Here is a 22,580-nt window from a genome sequence, read left to right as displayed (position 1 = left end):
GTGTGTTTTCTTTCTTTCTTTTTTTGCTGAGGGACCTTTGTAATACTTTTCTAATTTGATTCATAGTACACCATGTGAGCTCCACGTCGTTTCATTGTTGGGTCTGCCTTAATCCTTTTGCGCTCTTACACTGAGCCTTTTCTTTCCTAATTGGAAACACACAGGGTGCAAACAAGAACACTGCAGCCTGACTAATATTTCTGTCTCTGACTAATCAATAGTCCTGTTACGTTTGGATCCGATGAAAGTTACACATTATCTGAAACACGTACATACTCCATTTCCTGTAATAATGGAACTAACTGTGGGTTTCTAAATGTCAATCCAGTCGGAAAGCTGAAGTTTTCTGTTAGCTGGGTAACCTGCCCTTTCTTTATGTATGAGAAACTTTTCCTAATACCTTGATAACCTGCACTTTCCCAAATCATTATCTGAGGTACATATGTCTTTAAGAAATGTACCTTGGAGCTTCCACCCTTTGGGTGATAGAGTTGTTAAGTAGTCAAATGCAAAACTGGGGTTTCGTGAGAAGCTTTGCAAGGACAAGGACAATCAGAAAGATGATGCACCTAACAGATGTGTACTTCAGTTTGTAACAAACACCACTTGCTTTAGTCTTATTTCTTCACCATTAAAAAAAAAAACAATCACCTTTATTGTATACATTCCACAGTAATGAAACACACATTACAAAGTCTGTTCCAATTTAAACTTGCATTGCAACAACTGATACTTCTGGTCTAATTATGTATGTGATCCTTTATGAACATTTTCAGGACTATTTTGCTCAAACTTTTCTCAGCGGATGGGTACCCGATGGATCATTACAAGTTCAAGGTCAATCTAGGGAGGCATAACTGTAGCTGCTGTCCACAACCACTCAGTAGAGCCTTCATCGACAGCCACTGTTGCTGAAATAGGTACTATAAATCAAAATATGCAGGAAAAAAATGAGTAGTGTAAATTTGTCTTACACTGTCAGCATAATGTATCTGCCAGTTTTTCCACAAACTAGAAGATTACAGCTGCGAATCAGCGATCCTACGAAAAAACCCTGAAACGCCATAATTTCAAACCACAAGATAAAATGAACTTTCTTTTCCCCTGGCAATAAGTGTGTTTGACACGGTTACATTGTAATTTTAAAGTGTGTCGGTAACCATGACACCAGTCTTTGATGGAAAACAAAAGACTGTGTGCAATTCAGATTAACCTTGTCCTATATCTACTATTAAGTTCTACTTCTGATGTTGTTAACTATTTTAAGGATAGAGGTTTTCATGGTCTATGTTTTTAAAGAAATGATGTGAATTACTTTAATGTATGGATAGTAATATGACTTCAGCCACAGATATTTCTGTATCATTGCGGCGGGCAAATTGATAACCTGCAACAGTAACAGCCTTGTTCCCATATCTGTAGACTAAAGGTTGGAAAATATTTCTGGTACACGGAGCAGTACACAAATTACCACTCTTATTCTAGGATTCATTAATAAGCATGCAATTACAGAACATAGTTCTGGTGACATCAATGACCACCAGAGTGAAGCTTGAATGTTTGATACTATTTCGTAGGACATTATTAAATACCATTTTTATGGACTATTACATACAAGTGTCAAATTTTATTTAATCAATTTGAAAGGTAAAATACTGTATATGTGTATAGTTATGAACCTACATTAATTTGCAAGTATATCAAATATATTTATGTGTATTTAAACCAAACCAATCTATACCCCCAGGGACGCCACCTGTTGAGGAAGTTTACACCGGTATTAATTGAGAAAATATAGAAATACAGCTGTGTACCAACTATTAAGACAGCTGGAAGTGTACTGTCTCCATACACAAGAAACTTAAAAATCCACATGTCCACAATACGACAGCCTTATTATGAGTTCAATGTTGAGGTCAGCAAAACATTTAACCTACAGTGTCTATAAAACCCTGTTTGTTTCTCATGGCTGGTAGTGTTGACATCCTCACATCTAAGTGTCAGCTTTTCCACACGTTATTCCGCACATCTACGGTATGCAGAGTCTGCTTTTAAGGCACGCTGGGATGCAATGCTCTAGATTTAATGAGACATAGATTATTTTTTTTTTAAACATTTTCAGTTATCACAAAAAAAAAAAATAGATCAAAATCCACAAAAATGTGTTGATGAGGTTGTGCATATGAGAATGTGGAAACACAGTTTAAATGTATAGTATTGTTTTCCAAGTGCTAGGCTCAGCACCCCTAATGCTTTGAGTGTTTCTAAGAGTAGATGTATCATGAGTATACCTAGATGCACTGCATGCTGGCGACACCTCTACCTGCTCCACTTCATCCCCAATCAGCCAAGAAACCTAAGAAAGGGGTGAAGAAATAACCCATTCTTTGCTAAAATTATCTGAAACCAAGAGATAGAAATACCCTTTCCATTGTCTTTAACTATAGCAACTCTTTCTACAAGTCTTCCATCTACCTAAACAGAACACAAGACTGCTCTGTGTTTCTGTTCTAAGGGTAACAAGTTAGAGTGGTCAATGCCTGTTTAGTTTCAAAGTTGGTTTGTGTTATGTCTAATAACATTAATATTATTATTTAGTTATACATATATCTATATATATATACGGACACGGTGCTCTGGTTCAACAAAAGTTTCTTTATTGTTCCCGCATCACATACACGGAAGACTGCGCCTGCTCAGTGAGCTAAGCTAATACTACCAGTAGGTGGCAGCAAATAACTAACACTCTTAAATCCAATACATAACATTTCCTTCCTGTTAAATGTTGTTGTCACAAATTGAATCATCTACATAACTAGAGGTAGAGGGTGGACTGCCTCATGCCTCAAGCTAGCCAGGGGATTATTCTGCCCCCTTCTTCTGGCTTGCTCTCTATACACTACTGAACTATTTTAACATGCAAGCCTTTGTTGTTTTACTATTTATTTATTTACGCTGTACCGATAATTAAAAAGTCAAACGGTTGGGAGCTTTCCTACTCCGAACAGGATAGCGTCTCTCGACAGCATTTGGTGACGGTTCTGCCATGTGTACATCTTGGTTCGTTGAAGGTGGAAACAAAGGTTCTTTAGCATTGGTTTCAGCCTCAATGACCCCCTTGGAAGTTGTGTTTGCAGTTGGTGAACATGCTGTGTAAACCTCAATAGGCTCTGTCAGGGTTGGTAATATTTCTGCTGCAGGATCTTCATTCAGATGGGTGCCAACACAATCCAGTAGCTGGTCAGCATGACGTCTCCAAGACATTCCAGGTCCAACATCCACAGTGTATGAGACAGGTCCAGTTTTGGCAGTAACAACTCCTGGAATCCATTTATCTCCCTTACGATATTCCCGTGCCAGCACTGCCTGACCGACTTGAAATTGTCTGTCCTTCGCACTGTTTTGTCGTTGTGCTATTTGCAACCCCTGATTCTTTTCAACATGTAAAGACATGTTTGGTTTTAGCAGATCCAATCGTGTGCGCAGCTTGCGTTTCAAAAACAACATTGCTGGAGATTCATCTGTTGTTGCATGAGGAGTATTTCTATACACAAGTAAAAAATTATCTAGTTTTTTACTAGTAGTTGCACTTTCCTTCGCTGACTTGAGTGCATGCTTCATGGTTTGAACAAAGCGTTCAGCCAAACCATTCGTTGCTGGATGGTATGGGGTAGACCTGATATGTTTTACGCCATTCGTTTTCAAGAATGCTTCAAATTCGCTAGAGATGAACTGTGGGCCATTGTCACTTACAAGCTGCTCTGGAATACCGTAGTGACTGAATAGTCCTCTCAGAACCTGAATAGTCTTCGCCGCAGTGGTGGATTCCAGTATGAAAACTTCAGGCCACTTCGAGTGAGCATCCACCACGATGAGAAACATTTGTCCGTTAAAAGGACCTGCAAAATCAATGTGAATACGTTGCCATGGTCTACCTGGCCATACCCATGGGTGGAGTGGTGCACGACTTGGCATATTCTGGACACGTTGACATGATGTACAAGATTTTGCCTTCTCCTCAATTTGTGTGTCTATTCCAGGCCACCAGATGTAACTCCTTGCTATGGCCTTCATTCTGACTACTCCAGAATGTCCTTCATGTAGCATATCCAATACTCTGCTTCTTAACTTTGCAGGTATGACAACACGGATACCCCACATTAAGCACCCTTGGTACACAGACAGTTCATGGCGCCTTGCGTAGAATGGCGTCTTTACAGCAGGGTTGGCTTCTAGCCCGCCTTTTAAGACTTGCTCTAGAATCTGAGACAGTGTAGGGTCAGTTCTAGTTTCTTTTCTCACTTCAGCACATTTCACTGGTAGCTGTTCCATTTGGTTGCAATAAAACACGTCGACTGTGTCAGGTTTGTCTTTATGTGTCACCTTCAATGGTAATCTTGACAGTCCATCAGCATTCCCAATATCGGAGCCTTTCCTGTATTCAATGTCGTATGTATGGGCAGATAACAGTAAAGCCCAACGTTGCAGTCTGGCTGCTGCTAATGATGGAATTCCCTTCTTTGGACCAAAAATGGTTGTGAGGGGTCGGTGGTCTGTGAATAATGTGAACTTCCTGCCATATAAGTATTGGTGGAATTTCCGTACACCGAATACTATTCCAAGAGCCTCCTTCTCGATTTGTGCATACTTCTGCTCAGCCTTACTGAGAGTCCTGGATGCAAACGCAATTGGTCTTTCTTCTCCACCAGGAAGGACATGAGAAATAACCGCCCCCACTCCATATGGTGAAGCATCGCAAGCAAGGGTAATTGGAAGGTTTCCATCAAAGTGAGTTAAAACCTCTGATGACACTAACTGTTCCTTAGCCATCTTAAATGACTTTTCACAGTCCTTAGTCCACTGCCATTGCTTTCCTTGACACAATAACGCATTTAGTGGACTCAGAATGGTTGCTAGGTTAGGTATAAACCTACTGTAATAGTTTAACAGTCCTAGAAATGATCGCAACTGGCTTACATTTTCTGGTGCAGGCGCATCCACGATAGCTTTAACCTTTCCAGGTGACTTGTGTAAGCCCGTAGCATCAATGATGTGTCCCAGATACTCCAATGATTGTTTAAAAAAACTCACACTTGTCCTTCTGAACACGCAGGCCATACTCTTCCAGGTGTTGCAAAACAGCATCCAGATTGTTAAGATGTTCAATCTCATTTCTACCTGTGACCAGTATATCATCAAGGTAGCAATGAACACCAGACAGTCCCTGTAATATTTGGTCCATGGCCCTCTGGAACAATGCAGGAGCTGAAGCAATACCAAAAGGTAAGCGGTTGTAACAGTACAGACCTTTCTGTGTTGTAATAGTCAGGTACTTTCTAGATTGCTCTTCCACCGTCATTTGCAAGTAGGCGTTGGACAAATCCAACTTACTGAAGCACTGACCTCCCGCTAGAGAAGCAAACAAATCTTCGATGCGTGGGATTGGGTACTGTTCAATACACAGAGCAGGGTTTACCGTAACCTTGAAGTCACCACATAGCCTCACGGTGCCATCCTTCTTGATAACAGGTACAATCGGTGTTGCCCAATCACTGAATTGCACTGGTGACACTACTCCATTTTCTAGCAATCGGGTCAATTCAGCATCCACTTTGGGTTTGATTGCATATGGTACCGTGCGTTTTTGGCAAAACTTTGGTTTGCTGTCAGGTTTCACAATTATCTTTGCCTCAATTCCCTTCATTGTGCCAAGTTCCTTTCTGAATACAGAGCTATGCTTAATCAGAACTGCTTCCAAATTGCTTGGCTGAGTTAAGGATTTTATTTCCTGCCAGTTAAGATTCATTTTCTTAATCCATTCCCTACCAAACAAAGGTGGGTAATCACCCTCAACAACATATAGCTGCAGTAGCTCCATCTGACCATTGAGTTTCACCTGTACATTAATTTTTCCACTGGGCAAAACTGCTTCTCCAGTATAAGTTTTCAACACTAGGTTCGTATGTTGCAAGGGAAAATTACTTAACTTGTCTTCATACATTTTCTTTGATATCAAGGACACTGCAGCACCAGTATCCAGTTCCATTTTCAAAGGGTTTCCCTCAATTTCTGGTGTGACCCAAATATTGGCCGTTTCACCTTTAAGAGTAAGCACATTCAAAGCCAATTCGGTATCTGTATCAGCATCATCACTTGACTCATTTACTTCCACGTACTGCACACTTTTCTTCCTCAGCTTGCTACTATGCGCGTTCCCCTTTTCATGCTTTTTCATTCTACAAACGCGTTCTATGTGACCCTTCTTGCCACAACAACGACAATCCTTTTCTTTAAACCAGCACTCCATTTCGCTGTGGGTATCCTTCCCGCAACGCCAGCAATTATTAACCGACTTGCTTCTCCGTGTCAACGTGAGCTTACTTATATTAGGCGGAGCGTTTAGTTGTTGAGATTCTCTAGCAGCCGTCTCCATTGATACAGCAATCTCTGCTGCTTTTTTGAACGTCAATTCAGCTTCAGATAAAAGACGTTTCTGGATCGCTTCCTTTCTCAAGCCACATACCAATCTATCTCTTAATGTATCATTAAGATGTGTGCCAAACTCACAGTGCTCTGTTAATTTTTTTAGCACTGCTATATACTGCACCACAGACTCACCCTCTTCTTGATTACGTCTGTGAAAACGAAACCTTTCGGCTATTACCAGAGGTTTAGGGGAAAAATGTTCCTGCAGTGTTTGTACTATTTCATTATAGCTTTTAGCACCAGGCTTTTCGGGCGCTATTAAACTCCTTAACAGGCTGTATGTCTTACCCCCAATCACACTTAATAAAGCCGCTACTCGCCTTTCTGCTGGTATGTCGTTTGCTGTGAGGAAGTGTTCAAAACGTTCGATGTAAGTGTTCCAGTCTTCTGTATTTTCATCGAAGCAGTCGAGTCGTCCTATGATTGCCGCCATTTCTTCCTTCTGTATGTAGCCGTCGTCACTCGTCTGGGTATTGAAAGTTATTTAGACAAACTGTAGCGAATCAATTATTGCCGGCAGCTGTCCAGTAACTTAAAACGAATCCTCGTCGCCACTTTATGTTATGTCTAATAACATTAATATTATTATTTAGTTATACATATATCTATATATATATACGGACACGGTGCTCTGGTTCAACAAAAGTTTCTTTATTGTTCCCGCATCACATACACGGAAGACTGCGCCTGCTCAGTGAGCTAAGCTAATACTACCAGTAGGTGGCAGCAAATAACTAACACTCTTAAATCCAATACATAACAGTTTGCAACGGCTCTTTTTTTGTGCAAAGCAAAAAGGGTCATGCATAGCAGGCAAAGCTAGTCAGTAGTTAAATAATCCGTGCTTCCAAAAAACTGGCAGTGTTTGCAGCCACTAGCACAGCTACTTACTTTCCAGAAAGAACTGGTTCTGATCTCCGAGAAACCAAACCAGGTCTCTGATGACAGTTAATCCTATTAATAGGGACACATTTATCAGAAACTTGGAATTCAGGAGTATATGTGCAGAAGTGCTATAATTTATATGCATCAACTGATTTCAAAATAATTATATATATAAATAAAAACAAAAAAAAAACATTGACATTATGCAACTCGGGTTACAGGTACTCATTTATTTATGTATTAAAGAGTGAACCCGTATTTTCGACAGTTGTTAAGAGGTTTCACAAATACATAATTTTATTTACTTTACCTAAATTAAGTCTTTTATAAAGCATGTTTAGTTTATAAGGCCCAATCTTACATAAAAAAAGTAAGAAACAACTTGTTTACATAGTGATGTTAGTTCGCTTAACGTTTGAACACAAAGTGCCCTGTTTAAAAAATAAGTGGGCCCTTCCAGACCAGGTTTTTTATTTAAATTGTTCAACTGAACCAATTAACCCTCCACCCAGGTCCCACAGCAGCTGTCGAATGGCCCTCCAGGACCAGAGCTACCTCTGCCTGTAGGTCATAAAAGGTTATTAGAAGATAGAAGACTGTCTTATTAGCATTGATTGGTACTCAGTACATGCTTCTTTCTGTTTTAATTGTTAAAGGGAATTATTTGGAGTATCTGCACACCTATAGTAATAACACTGTGTAACAATTTTTTTTTTTTTTTTTTTTGTTCCTTGGTAGTAAGTGTTATTTCCTAATTGCTTATGCCTCAAAAGTATAGAAAATGGCTATTATTCCCCACAAACTTTGCTTTTGTGACCAGGACAGTGATATTTTGAAATTTACCTATTTTCCAGAACATTCCAGATAGATTCAGTGCTGAGTAAACTTGGAGTAACTTCTAGAACTTTCTAGAACTTTCCAGTAATATAAATAGTAGTATAAATACAGGGGCCTTAAGCCCACCAGTTCAGTTTAGTTCCAGCTGCCTAAGTGGATACATATCTGCATTTTTCTGAGATGGCATCAAGAGGCTGCAAGCATCCGGCAGACGCATTTTGCTATGTCTGCGGCCAATTTATCAAGACAAGAGCGAAAAAGTACTCCGTGGAAGCATCTGCTAAGATGTGTGAGGCCTACAAGGCATATTTCGGCATGCCTGTCGGGGATCAAGACAAACCCTGGGCACCTCATTTCACCTGCGAGCACTGCAAAAAAACTCTGGAAGGTAAGATGGACAATTGTTGCTTGGAATTTTATGTTATAAAATTTGTTAAAATTTTTAAAATTGTAAAAGTTTTTAATTTTAAAATGTTTTACAATTTTCAATGTTATTGAAAAAATATATCATATATGAAAAATGTTGCGAGAATCTCTTACACATTAGTCATGGGTGAAATAAATGTATTTTTGTAGGATGGTACAGAGGGGAAAAGAGAGCCATGAAGTTCGCTATCCCAAGAATTTGGCGGGAACCCACTGACCACTCAAGCAACTGCTACTTCTGCATGGTGGACCCTTCCAAACGTCGGACTGGCAAGAATGCACCTGCTATCACGTATCCGGACCTTCCTTCATCCATCGCCCCGGTGCCACACTGCCATGAGCTCTCCGTACCCACTCCTCCGGAGAGAGAGCAGCCGTCTTTAGAAGAGAGCAGCAAGTCAGAGAGCGAGGAAGACGTTGTAGATCCAGATGACAATTTCAGAGGTGGAGCTGAGGAGAGAAACCCATACTACCCCAACCAAAAAGACTACTCACTTCTAAATCTTTTGTAGTCATTTTTGTATTACTTTAGTATAAATGCATGTTAATTTGGATTCATATGTTGTTTTGTTCTAACTTTATGTGAACGAAAAGACACAAATTTGCCCGTTTTCTCATTGGAAATAGGTAAATTTCAAAATATCACTGTCCTGGTCACAAAAGCAAAGTTTGTGGGGAATAGCCATTTTCTATACTTTTGAGGCATAAGCAATTAGGAAATAACACTTACTACCCAGGAACAAAAATTGTGTTACATAGTGTAACCAACAGAATGTTCTCTCAAGCCCCCTTGAACTGTAAGTTGCTGCCGATCATTTAGTTTTCCAGACACCACTTCTACTTGTTTAAAACCCATTTATCCTGCCACCGTTTCCTTTGCAACACCTATCACCGAAAATAGAGTCTGAATACCTGCTCCAAAGAAAATTAATTTATACTTTGAATAGCACGATTAATCTGACACTTACTAAAGTCAAACTGTAGTTAACGTTGTAAGAAAATTAAATATTTCCAAAATCTGAACTGTCAAACTCCATAGAGAAATGACTCCCAGAATGACCCCAAATAACATGACAGTTGACAGGACAATGGCAAGGGATGTCAAACAATAAGAGCCTATGGACAAGTGTAGCATGTTTTAAATAAAACTAAACCAGGTGGATAACAGGAGATAACAGGAAATGCAAGTCAATACAATTTTACTGAAACTGAAATTGTGACAAAGATTGGGGCAGAATTGTGACACAGAGTACATTAAGTGTGTGCTGGCTCAAGTAGAGGCCTTCTTCCTGGGGGAACAGCTGCCCTAAGAAACATTATATCTCCTTGGACTAAGTGAGATTGCTACTTGGAAAAGTGCAGCATTCCCAACATTCTCCAATATTCTCTTCACAGGACTAATTCAGCATGATCAGCAATGTGTCAGAATTCCTACATTAGTCTGTCCAAATGTTTTCATCTCGTTCTTGGAATGGCCATGGCTTATGGATTGAAAATGGTTGCTTTTCTGGAAAGGAGAATCCGCCCCTAACCAACATGTCATCACCAAGCACCATAAAGGCTCTGTGTGGCTTTCACTCATGACGCTTCTTTTGTTTTGGCCTCCTCCTCCCCTGCCACCACCTTGCAGCGTGCCTTGTCTTGGGGGGAGGTGGCCCTGAGTGCCACTTCCTATCTGTGGCACTAGGATGCATGATATTGTATTCCTAGCCAGCCTCGTGCAGGTAGCTGTCGAGCACCCACAGACAAGGTCTCCGGCCAAATTTATCATTCATCATTAAATCATCTGTTCAATTGCAGATCAATAAATCATCACATTGCGGATTCTCCATTCTGAATTTCAAGTATTGTTTTATACATGATGTGCCAAATACAGATAAAAATAAATAAATAAATAAATAAATAAATAAATAAATAATTTAAAAAAACACAAAATAACGTAAAGTAAATATATTTGGGTCAATGCCGACTGACATTAGCAGGCCATCCCTGAAACATATCTGGTATGCAATCAACTTACACCCAACACATAGTATGGATTAACCTTAACATTACAAGTATGGGAGGCATAGCTGCATAGCTGAAGACTATAAAAAAACAGTGACTTTGGCCATGTGTTGTGGGGTGCAATGAAACCAAATGGGCAAAAAGATAATAGTACTTCCACCATAATACTACCATTATGCAATGGACCAATGATCACTGTTTTATAGCTGGATAGGAATATGGATAGTATTTTTGCCATTCGTTTCTCCAACTAGCCAATTCAAAAGGCTCTGAGGATAGATACTGAGTCAAATGGCATCTTAGGAATCTAGAGAAAGAGCAAAATCTCAGCTTTTCACACAAGCTCAGGCACCTAGAGGGAAAATGAAATCTTGGGATCTACTGGAATGTTAAGCCCTTGTACTGTAGGTCAGCTGGGGCACACGTGAAAGAAGAGAAACTATAGTCGTTTAATGCCAGAAATAATGTTAATACGATCTTCACTTATATAGGAGATGTAACATATCGAGGCTTACACTATTTGTAATTGAATAGTATATCAACTTTTTTACATCGATATGAAAAACTGATATTTTACTGAATTTACACTAACATCCTTTGTATGGGAGGTTTGCTGTGATAATAATAAAGCAGTTCACCATTGACTCTATAAGGTTTTTGTTGAAGCAGAGAAAGGGAAAAAGACAGAGACCTCTCTACCAACAGAGAGATCTTCTTTGTACATTTGCTGAAAAAAAGGATTGTACAGCTTCAAAAAAATATCACAGCACAATGAACCCATACAGTGCTTATTAAATAGGCTATTTCCTGCCTGTGATGTACTCAGGCAAATTACATTTTGTCTTGACTTAAGACATTCCAATTGAAACCAATGGCGATAAAACACAACTGTGACTGTCGAACGCACACACACACACACAGGGGGTAGACATACAGAGAACGGTAAAATAATAAGTACAGTACTGGGTACAGCTTTCCAATTAGGTTTCAGCTAGTGATAACTTATTTGATTCTGGTTAACACTACATTTCAGTGCGGAAGTATTTTGCTACAGTTCTTACATGTCACTGGCAATGGAGGAGTTCCTGGACATAGATTTCGGTGAGAGATCGTAGTCACTGTCTGAACGGTACAGGAAGGACTCCCGCCGACTGTGGACGAAGTTGGCCTGGAGGATGAGCCCTGATCCAGGACTTGCCAGGGGATCCAAAGGACTCCGCCCCGAAGATGTGCCATTGTCGACATCGAAACTGCATGGAGGGAAAGAGAACAAAAGCAATCAATCATTCTGTATGCAATGGGGCTGCCACCAGAAAGTCTTGTGGGACACTGCTGATTTTCTATGCAAGTGTCCAATGTCCTATACATATCTGAGCATGGACTTGTCCAAAAGCACCCTCCTGAAGTAGGAATTGATTTCCTGATATCAATATGTATAGCATGGTTGGAGAATTAAGCCAACACTATCATTTTAGAGTAGGGCAATTAGCATACTTTCTGGTGGTAACCAATCATAATCATTGCACTAGTTCAATTTGGAGAACGATTTGGGAACACAAGGTTTCTATTTAGAGCAGACAAGTAAATTTCAAGCATAGGCCTATTTTAAAATATTTTAGTTAACCTTTCTCAGGGTAATAAAACACAAGCTGCGTACAGTTAACTTGGTCTGACGCTACTCTCTTATACCCCACAGCAAATGAAATTATGGAAATTAAAAGTGCTTTTTATGAGTAGCCTTTCTACCGCATGATATTATCTGGGACTCAAGATACCTTAATGTACTCATGCCCTTGCACAGATCCTATTGATTTCCAGACACTGTTCCAGAGACAGGATTTGTAATCTGATCCAGAATAGCTGATTTACCATTTTCAATGGTTTAAAGATATTTTAAATGCAATCCAATACACGCAAAATTCAGAAATCAATAGTTTCAAAATGTTTCATCTTTAGCACATTCACTAGCATAAAATGCTATAATTAAACCCTTTTCTGTCTATGGTATGCATTCAAGTTCCAAAAATAGGAAACAAATCTGCAGGTCTGGAGTGTAGCCAACATCTAGACATAGCAGTTAATCGTGTATGTTCATAAAACAACTCCAACATACATGATAGAAGAAGCGGAAACAGATAGCTATGAAACACAAAATAAAATCTGTCTTCACAGACGTGCCAATGGATATGATATAATATGTATTCCTGAGTTGATAAACTATTAGTAACTGTGCACTATAATGATTAAGGCTGTGTTTTTTCACGGCTATCACAGATTTCACAATTTCCATGAAATGTACTCATTGCCATGTACTGTAATATATAGTTCCCCATCCATGAAAATTCCCATTTCTGAAAGAATGGTGTAAATACACATTTTTTTTATAGCACTTACAAATAAATACAGTACATGTTTGCTTTATTGTCGCACGACCTGTCGCATTTATGAACCTGGCAGCGGGTTTAGTTTTCTTCCGGTAAATGATTGAACACATTTTATAGAACTGCAGGTTTTTTTTAAAATGCCTTCAATGAACAAGACACCAGCTACATCAAAGATAAAAAATATTTCTGCTAAAGATCGCTCTGTCCAGTACAAGAAGGGGATATTTCATGTGTCAGTTGTTATTTTTATTTTTATTTATGTTTAGTTTTTTGGTATGTATTTGATAATTCGCAGATGGTGCATCTGGCTTCATTTTCAATTGGACTAAATAACTACATAGTTCTATTGCTCCTTCATCTTGTCTTTATTGATCATGCAAGAGAGGGACACCTTGCAATAAGATTCCAGGCTTGACGCCGTTGTTTGATTTCTGTTGGAAAGTGTTACGTGAATAGCTTTAACTGACTTATTTTTGTTCATAGATATCATTATAAATGAATGATGTAGCTGGGCATCTAAAAAGAAACAAAATATGTATTATTTCCATTTCTAATGGGAAGGAACATTTTTGTTTACTACAGTGAAGGATAAGTGCACATGTCTTATATCGTATGTCATGCAAATATATCAGCAAGTAAAAGAGGTAATCTGGAAAGACATCACACTACAATGCACAAGGAATTTAAAGACGATTTTCCATTAAATAGCTCTCTTTGAACAAAGGTGAATTGAAAGCAGCTTTGAAGGCTCAGCAATCTGTTTTTACCAAACCGGCAGCAAAAGGCCAGCACTGAAGCTTCACTCAGTCATATACTAGCAAAACACGAGCACACTTTTCAAGATGTGAGTACTTTTCAAGATGCTACCACAAAAGAACACATTCTAACAATTTTGCAGTTGAAAGGTAGAACAAGAAGAGAAGACATATACAAGGAGTTTAAAAGGTATGTGGAAGGGGCTCCCGAGTGGCGCATCCAGTAAAGGCGCTCCGCGTGAAGTGCAGGATGCGCTCTATAGCCTGGACGTCGCGAGTTCGAGTCCAGGCTATTCCACAGCCGACCGTGGACGGGAGCTCCCAGGGGAAGCGCACAATTGGCCGAGCATCACTCGGGGGAGGGAGGGTTAGGTCGGCCAGGGTGTCCTCGGCTCACCGCGCACCAGCGACCCTTGTAGTCTGGCCGGGCGCCTGCGGGCTTGCCTGTAAGCTGCTCGAGAGCTGCGTTGTCCTCCGACGCTGTAGCTCTGAGTGGCTGCATGGTGAGTCTGCAGTGTGTAAAGAAGAGGTCGGCTGACGGCACACGCTTCGGAGGATAGCGTGTGTTCGTCTTCGCCCTCCCGAGTCAGTGCAGGGGTGGTAGTGGTGAGCTGAGCCTAAAAATAATTGGCCACTCCAAATTGGGAGAAAATAACAATAAAAAAATAATTGGGAAAGACTAAATTAAAAAAAAGGTAAATTAAAAAAAGGTATGTGGAGAATAAAGTTCCAAATTGGAAGCTTGTTTTGTTCACTACAGATGGAGCACCAGCCATGATTGACACAATCTCGGGCTACATTGCTTATTGTAGAAGTGATCCGACCTCCCCTCTCTTGTTAACTGCCACTGCATCATTCACCAGCAGGCGCTCTGTGGTAAAGTTATTAACTTCATGCACGTAATGAAAGCCGTAGTGAAAATTGTTAACTCAATATGAGCAACAGCACTACAGCATCGCTTGTTTAAATGTTTACTTGATCAGCTTGACGTCGCTTACGGTGAATTGCTCCTCAACACTGACATGAGCTGGTTAAGCAATGGCAGGGTCTTGCAAAGAGATTTGGATCTCTTGTCTGAAATAGAAATTATTTTGCAATCTAGGAATGCGGGCTATTAAGCACTGGATAATTATCGGCTTCCTGATTTGCGTTTCCTTACTGACATTACCACCAAACTGAACAACTTGAGCTGTGAGTTGCAGAAAAGGACAGTGGTATCTTGCATATGATCAGCACAGTGGGTTTGAAGATTTCTGAAAAGAACAATAAAGTGTTGTTGTACTTCCCAAAACAATTTTGGGAAGTTTGAAGACAAAGAAAGCTGGGTTCAACCAGAACTTTTCTCTGAACTTCTGACTACACTGGTAGATGAATTCAACAGGCGATTAAGACTTAGGGTTGATAGAGCCAACTGTGATGTTTGTTGAAAATACATTTCTCCAGGTAGACATTACTGAGTTGGCTGTAACATTTTAGCATATGTTTAATGTCCAAAGTAGTGAAGTAGAAATGGAAATCATTATGCAAAGGGACATTCTGCTGAAAGATATGTCCAAAGACTGTGACTTTTGGGGAATTGTTAACAGAAAAAGGTACCTTCTTCTTTTGTCATCTACTCTGAAGGTTAAAACTTACTCTGGTTTCACCTGCCTATGTGAAACTGAATTCTCTCAAATGAAAATCATTAAGTTCAAATACCGCACCCGAATCACAGATAGCATCTAGAAGACAGCATCAGATTGGCTGCATTACAAAACAAACTTTGAGAAACATTTTCTATACAAGTATAAAATATGCAGTTAGGTGTAGCATTCTAACAGAAAATAAATACCACAACCTTATACTGTATATGCAATGCTTCAGAGCAGCATGTTCTATAAATGGAAACTCCATTTATCTTCACACTTTATTCAACAGAATCCTCCCTACATCTTTAAACAGTGAATGACATTGGTAGATAATAGGTTAGAGAAACTAACATGAATGATATAAAACATCCATTTGGCAGGCAGCCCTGGGCTTGAGCAAACAACCTCTGATTTAGTACTGTATATGAGACTCTGTGAAGAGAGAAGAAGGGATTTGCTTTTGTAAAGAGTTTTTTTTATTTATTTATTTATTTATTTATTTATTTATTTATTTTACCAAGCTGGCATTAAGAATTAAAACAGGCAAATGAAAAAGGCTATGTTTACAAAAAAAAAAAAATAGAGGTAGCACGCTATGATTGTAGCACAGCTATTCCTGATAAAAATCTATTTGACCCAGTGTTGACAAACCCCCGTCCATAAAAAACCTCTAGGTGAATGATAGCAAACCTTCAGAATCACACTTTATACCTCTCGAACAAATGTGCCGAGCGAAGTGACAATAATTTTTTTTTTCTTTTAGTATGAGGGCGCGAGTTCCTGTTTTTCTAACTGTAAGCACACAAAATTAGTCTTGTGAAATGTTCAATATCTACTTAATTTATTAAGAGATAATTCATGCAAGTAGCACTGAAATCCACCTTTAAATACAAAGCACATTGTGTTAAGTTACAGTACAGTAAATTCTTCTTGATTACATAGCCTGTGTGCCTAAAAGTCTTATGCAATTAACTACAGTATGCAATTATTAGTAACATTTGAAGGTACATTTGTGAAGCAAATGTCTGTGTAATGTACGTATATGTTCCTTATAATTGCATATTCTGGTTAAATGCATATAACTGTTAAGTACATGGGATATACAATTAACAGAAACTACTGCATGTGCATTTTCATAAGAAATTTTCTTCACTTTTTTAAAGTTAAAAGGTATGCAATTAATTGTATACTTCGTAATCCTCTAAATGAACCATATATAGTGGCACACCATGGCTAAATTGTAATACCATTGGCACACAATCAAGCTAGACAACAATACTGACAAGTTACCTCTCATCAGCAAAATAACTTTCAAGCTGTTTTTGTTTTTTTCTTCATTTTCCAGAATGTATATTCTGGCTGGCACAACACTCTTTACAACTAAGTTAACTTTCTCTGCAACAAGTACCAAGGCCCCACCTGTGCCCCTCACTCAAATTCTATGCAGCACAGCCTAGGAGTCCTAATACCTGCTGAACATCAAGTGCTCTTATGTTTTGGCAGTACAAGTAAATCTAAAGTCTGGCGAAATTCTATAGAGATCAGAGGTAGTGGCTGACAACAGGCATGATGTCACAGAGCATCCGCCATCTTAGTAAAGGAAGGACTTGCACATCTAGAAAAGCAACTGTATTTCTCTCAGTAAGACGAAGTTGTCCCTTGAATGTGATGCATTTTAATCCATGGAACAATGCTAACTGTACTAAACTGGCACTCGCCAGTTGTACCCGAGAGCTTCACGCGGTCATTGAGAACCCGCTAACACACAATCTTGTAGCAACATCGTAACTCAATTTACATATTGCAGAAACTTTGTTAAAAGGTTGTGTGTCAGTGGGAACTAAGTAACAGTTTTGTTTTATAACAAAATTACACTGTATTGAACACCCTCAAGTACAAAGCGAAAGTATTATTACGGTCTTTATATATGATCTGGTTAACAAGGGTACAGTATGCAAAACGCTGAAAAATGAACAAGCAGAAGTATGAATTTGTATTTAAAAATGGAATTAGATCTACCATTGTTAATAATAATAATAATAATAATAATAATAATAATAATAATAATAATAATAATAATAACAACAACAGTTAAATCCACTAAAAGACAACCCTGTAGACATCAGATCACAGGCGTGTAGGCTATGCTTACAGCACAATCATAATAATAATAATAATAATAATAATAATAATAATAATAATAATAATAATAATAATAATAATGCAAACTTCTAAAATGTTTTGAAAAATGAACAATAAAAGCAATAAGTATCATTATCAAAAAAAATGTATTGTTTAATCTCAAACTTACACATTGTTAATACAACAAAACACGTTAAAATACACCAAGAGGTTAGTCTCTGGCCTACTTTCAGCACGCTTAAAATTATCAAACTTTTAATAACGTAATAACTGCATTAAACAAATATGCATTACATGTAGGCCTTAAATTGCGTTTTCTATTATTATTATTATTTATTAATCCTGAGAGTCACTTTCATCACTGTCACTTATTAGCAGTTCATTACACTCAAGTTCCTCCTCATCTTCCTCAGATTCAACAGCAATGACAGAGACCCGGCGTTTAATAGAGACCTGGTGTTTATTTACAATATCTGCCAGCTGACCTGGCATGTATTGGAGACAGGTGATTATTTGAGACCTGGCAATTATTTGAAGTTTTACGGTAGGTACAATGACGGTATGATGACTTCAAAATTCTAGAAAAGAACGTTCCATTCAGGGGGCCAACATTCATTGTAAACATAGCCATGCTGTAGATTGCTTATTTCAAACAAGTGTTTTTGTTTCTTTCAAAACTTCTGAACAGTAACCACAGGGAGGTACACATATTTACAATACACAGAAACAAGCAGTGTCCGTACTTAGACATGCTGCTGTTTAACATTCATTTAATCCTAAAAAAAAAATATATATATATATATATATATATATATATAAATATATAAACAACCTTTTTAAGAGACTTACTAGTTTGTAACTTGGGTAGTAGTTGGCAAAACAAACAGTGTTTACTGGCTGTGCTTCATATTCTCTGGAAAGACGATTACAAGGTTAAGGTCCCTAGAGTCCTACACTGGCGCCTCGGCTCACTCCTGCAGTTATGCCACTGCCCATACATGGCCACTACATTGCATGTAATAAACTATTCTGCATGTATGCAATGCACGGAATGTCATTGTTTATGCAGACTTCACCATTATGAAGTAAATATACAAAGTTGGACGGAGTAATAAAACAACACAGTCAAGCAACAACCTAACCATTCTCTAAAAGGGTAAAGAAAAACTGTATCAAGGCTCTCCTGTCTATAGCTACCACTACTGTACAATTAATCCAATGTCAAAATAGCCAGCTGTATGTAAAGACCGCTTGTCTCTAAAGGTCCAATTTAGATGGTCATTTTATAAGTGTACATGACTCAATATATAGGACCTATGTCCTACCCATTGCAACACGTATTTTAAACACCCTTAGTCTTTAGGCTGAGTCTGAAATACAGCTGCAGTAAGTTTTTGTATCTATCTCACAAGGCCTGGTAAGGGAATGTCAGTTACCACTCAACAAACAGGGACATGAAAACATATTCCTAACCACCAACTGTTAATGATTAGGAACTGGCACAGGATTCTCTGTGATTGCTCTAGCAGGTTTTACACTGGTTTAAAGAAATCAGGAAAGTATTAGATTTGCATTATTCATAAAGATCATGCTGTCTTGATATGCCTCTTGAGATAAGAGAAATAAAATGTCACAAGACCTCAATGGGCATAGACAGGCATGAACTCTCACAAATCCAGGGGATTTGTAGATCTGATGTGATTGATCTGTAATACTACAGTAGGTTTTAAAGCACTGCTAAGCTAAACTCTGAATACTTTTCCAAATGCCTTTTTGTCTGTCATCTACAGGTTCTGATAAAAGCAGATACAGTATCATATTTTATAGGTTGTGGACAGCGTAAGGTTTTCAACAGGGTATTTAACCTACCTTTTTTACCTCTTAGACATTGGATCAAATCCATGCAAGAGGCCCAAGACTAACTGGCAGAGCTGTACAAAAAGGAATTTGCATGGAGCCTACTGGCATATTGTCTGAACTATAACCAGTGCCACTGTCCCTATGCTTTCAAGTACACTGAATTCACAAAGACGCCCCCCAAAAATAGATATTGCTTCTTGCATTAACCTTATATACATATATGCACAGTAAGTTTACATCAACTATTGGTTCATATTATACATCTAATCCATTTTCAAACAGCACACACGGCATCAAGGAGCTCCTCAGTTTTAAAAGTTGAATGTAGTAACAGGAAGCAAGATCTATACCTGTATATACTGTAGCATCCTTTATGTAACCAGCTGCTGACACAGCTCTCAGAGGGCCATATCAAACTACCCAGCATTGCTACATTAATCAGTAGACCCTTCATCATGAATAATAGATTTGATTCATGCCCTTCCTTAACGAATCTCACAGGGGTGCTCGAGTGAGGCCCTTTAGGTCAGGCCCAGCTGTTTATGTTTCTGAAACTGAGTCAAAGAAAGGGACAGTAAAGAATATTCATCACTTCAGATCACAGCAAATCTTACAAAGAAAAAAAAAAACCCTACTGTATAATGAAACCAAACCAAACACAAGATTAGAACACAACATTTCTAGTTAGACATGCCAACAACTTAATTGGTATTTGACACATGTACACCTGTACAAGGGAAGTAGCAGAACATATTAAAACTGACAGCTAGTGACACTTACTGTATCTCTGTCTTCATAAACATATAGTTCGGTAACACATTAAGTGTCTTTAATTCATGTGTATTTATATAGTAGTTACTTAGCAAATGCATGTGTACTTACACATAATTACAATGTTATTATGCATTGTTACAATCTACTTAATGTGTACATTTTTTGTGCATTAAATAACCCTAATACTAACCCTATCCCTGATCCTTTTCTGACACAACTTTGTACTTACATATATCGTGCAAAAAGATGTCCATGTTAAGTATATAAATACACTGAAAATAGAGACATGCAATGTAAAGTGTTACCCATATTTCATTGACAGTGGCAAATAAATCTGTTTAGCTTTTGCTTGGTTAGCTGAATAATACAGCATAGATTGATTAATGGGTTTATTTACTGGCCCATGATACTTACTGAAATACAGCAGAGCACTATGCTGACCCTGGGGATGAAGTCAAATTCTCCCAAATCTTCATCATGAAAGGAAACATATTCAATATGTGTCACATAAATACATGACTACATACTGTAGTTCCATACTGCATATGTGCAATGTATTAAATAAAGGAGGTCAGTGCCCCAGGCCCACACCTAAAATTAGCTTCCCCTTTGTGAGGCAGCCCCACTAATCCATCATGCATGCTTCCTCAGAAATCTTACTCTGCTGTAAATTCTACATGATTCCACAGTGATAACAAATTAATACCCTTGTTTGAACAGACCCATATTCTGTAATTTGGAACAGCCAGTAATAACCCAGAAATGTAGTAATTTACAGTCAACCATCGAGTTCACACTATATAGGGACTACCTGTAAAACTCCACAGAGATTTGTAGACAAAGGAATCAAGTAGTTCTATTATTTTAAGTCACCAATTATTTTTTTTCTTTCAACTTTCAGCTACATTTAAAAAATCGTCAAATATTGAAAACAGTGAATCAGTACAACTGACAGCCAACATGACTTAACCGTTTATGAATAAATGAGCGCTTAGGATTTCTCATCAACCTTTATTTCCACAGGTTTTGTACGACAAACACATGCATTTGCATCACAGGTAACTTTGCCAATCCAAACAGTAGTAGGCCTATATGGCAATGAAGCATTTTCCTAGGACAACCCTCAACCTCTGCCATGGTTTTGAGCGTCACTCTACTAAAGTATCTGCTTTCTGAAAAACGCAGTGTTGGGGGCTTTAAGTGGTGTTCTTAATTATCTTATTAAGAACACCGCTATATAGAGTCAGGGAAAAAGAGTAATAGTAACGTAATTTAATAGTCAAGGGCGTTTTGTGTTAGCACAATATTGCTTCTACACAGGGGGAAATCCTGCCTATTAAAAAAAAAGAAAAACATGTTGGGGCTGGCTTCTTACTGCATTTTAAAGATACAGTGGCCCTTATGATCAGAGGAGTAGTTTTAACAGAAAGTTGTTACCGGATTTACCAATTAGGTAAATTATAAGAACAGGACATATAAGGAAAACAATACAGAGGCTAAACTGTTTGTATGTAAAAATGTATTAAAAAAATAAAGATTCATATTTTAGTATGAAATTAAATATCTTGTAGGACACTGCAAGCAAAACAAAGGTCACTATTTAGCAACAAGTCCAAAAAGGTTGGAACATTTTCTGATATAAAATGGTATGGAATAAAACTAAGTAACAACTTAGCTGAAGCTATGAGCAGTTACATTATTGTTAGTTGTAAACTATTAAAATCGTTTATTCCTCTCAGAACATGTCTTTTAAATATGTAAGATGTATAGAATAAAGATTTCAGGAGCATTACATAATGCAAACTCAGAAGAACAAAGTGACGTATCCAATCCCATTTTCTCACACAGCTGTGATCTGTTCCAATTTGATTGTTCATTGCTGGCCACAGTACGTACTGTGCATATGTACCCTACATGTATGATCTTGAAATCTGTGGCCTATTACAAAACTCTTGTGTTGTGTTACTCTTCCAAGAATGCTTGTTCCCATCAAGATAATTATTCTGACCTCTAAAAAATGTCCAGTCCCTATTACTAAATTAGGTGCCCTGTGTAAAAAAAACAAATTCAGGGAAGTTTGTTATTGCTGTCTTGGTTACATGTGACATTAATTGAATGTGACGTCAACCAACTGTTTTTAGTAAGTAGTTATTTGTAATGGAAACAAAAAAAATGGAACTATTAGCTTCAATATACCAAGCTCTTTATTTTCCATATGTTTTTGGAAAACAGAATATGAGTATTTTTTTAAGCATAATGGCACATTTACAGAAAGGGATACAACAACTATAAAACCATCTGGATCAGTATTATAAAAAGCAACACACAATGATTATCCTTGAACAAGGACATTATCCTTTCTATTCTTATTCAAATGGCCTTTGCTGTAATACTGT

At 38.2% G+C, this 22,580-nt stretch overlaps 1 protein-coding gene across 10 annotated transcripts in view; it reads right to left on the bottom strand.

Annotated features, from left to right (window-relative positions):
- The window catches only part of LOC117399458 (cAMP-specific 3',5'-cyclic phosphodiesterase 4D-like), a 365,779-nt gene that overhangs the window by 56,048 nt on the left and 287,151 nt on the right, over nucleotides 1–22,580 (bottom strand). For 6 of the 10 annotated variants that reach the window (XM_058990262.1, XM_058990265.1, XM_058990254.1 and 3 more), the window contains 2 exons: nucleotides 11,703–11,891; nucleotides 7,378–7,440 (listed from right to left, as the gene is read on the bottom strand). In XM_058990262.1, coding sequence (XP_058846245.1) covers nucleotides 7,378–7,440; nucleotides 11,703–11,891 — 252 coding nt within the window. The remainder of the gene's footprint in view (nucleotides 1–7,377; nucleotides 7,441–11,702; nucleotides 11,892–22,580) is intronic. The other 4 variants (XM_058990267.1, XM_058990283.1, XM_058990282.1 and 1 more) reach the window with 1 other exon arrangement.

The sequence above is a fragment of the Acipenser ruthenus genome, chromosome 2 (assembly GCF_902713425.1).
Source record: "Acipenser ruthenus chromosome 2, fAciRut3.2 maternal haplotype, whole genome shotgun sequence".
In the NCBI taxonomy this organism is placed as follows: domain Eukaryota; kingdom Metazoa; phylum Chordata; class Actinopteri; order Acipenseriformes; family Acipenseridae; genus Acipenser; species Acipenser ruthenus.
Note: the sequence above shows the minus strand (reverse complement) of the source record. Positions and strands in the feature narration are given on the sequence as shown.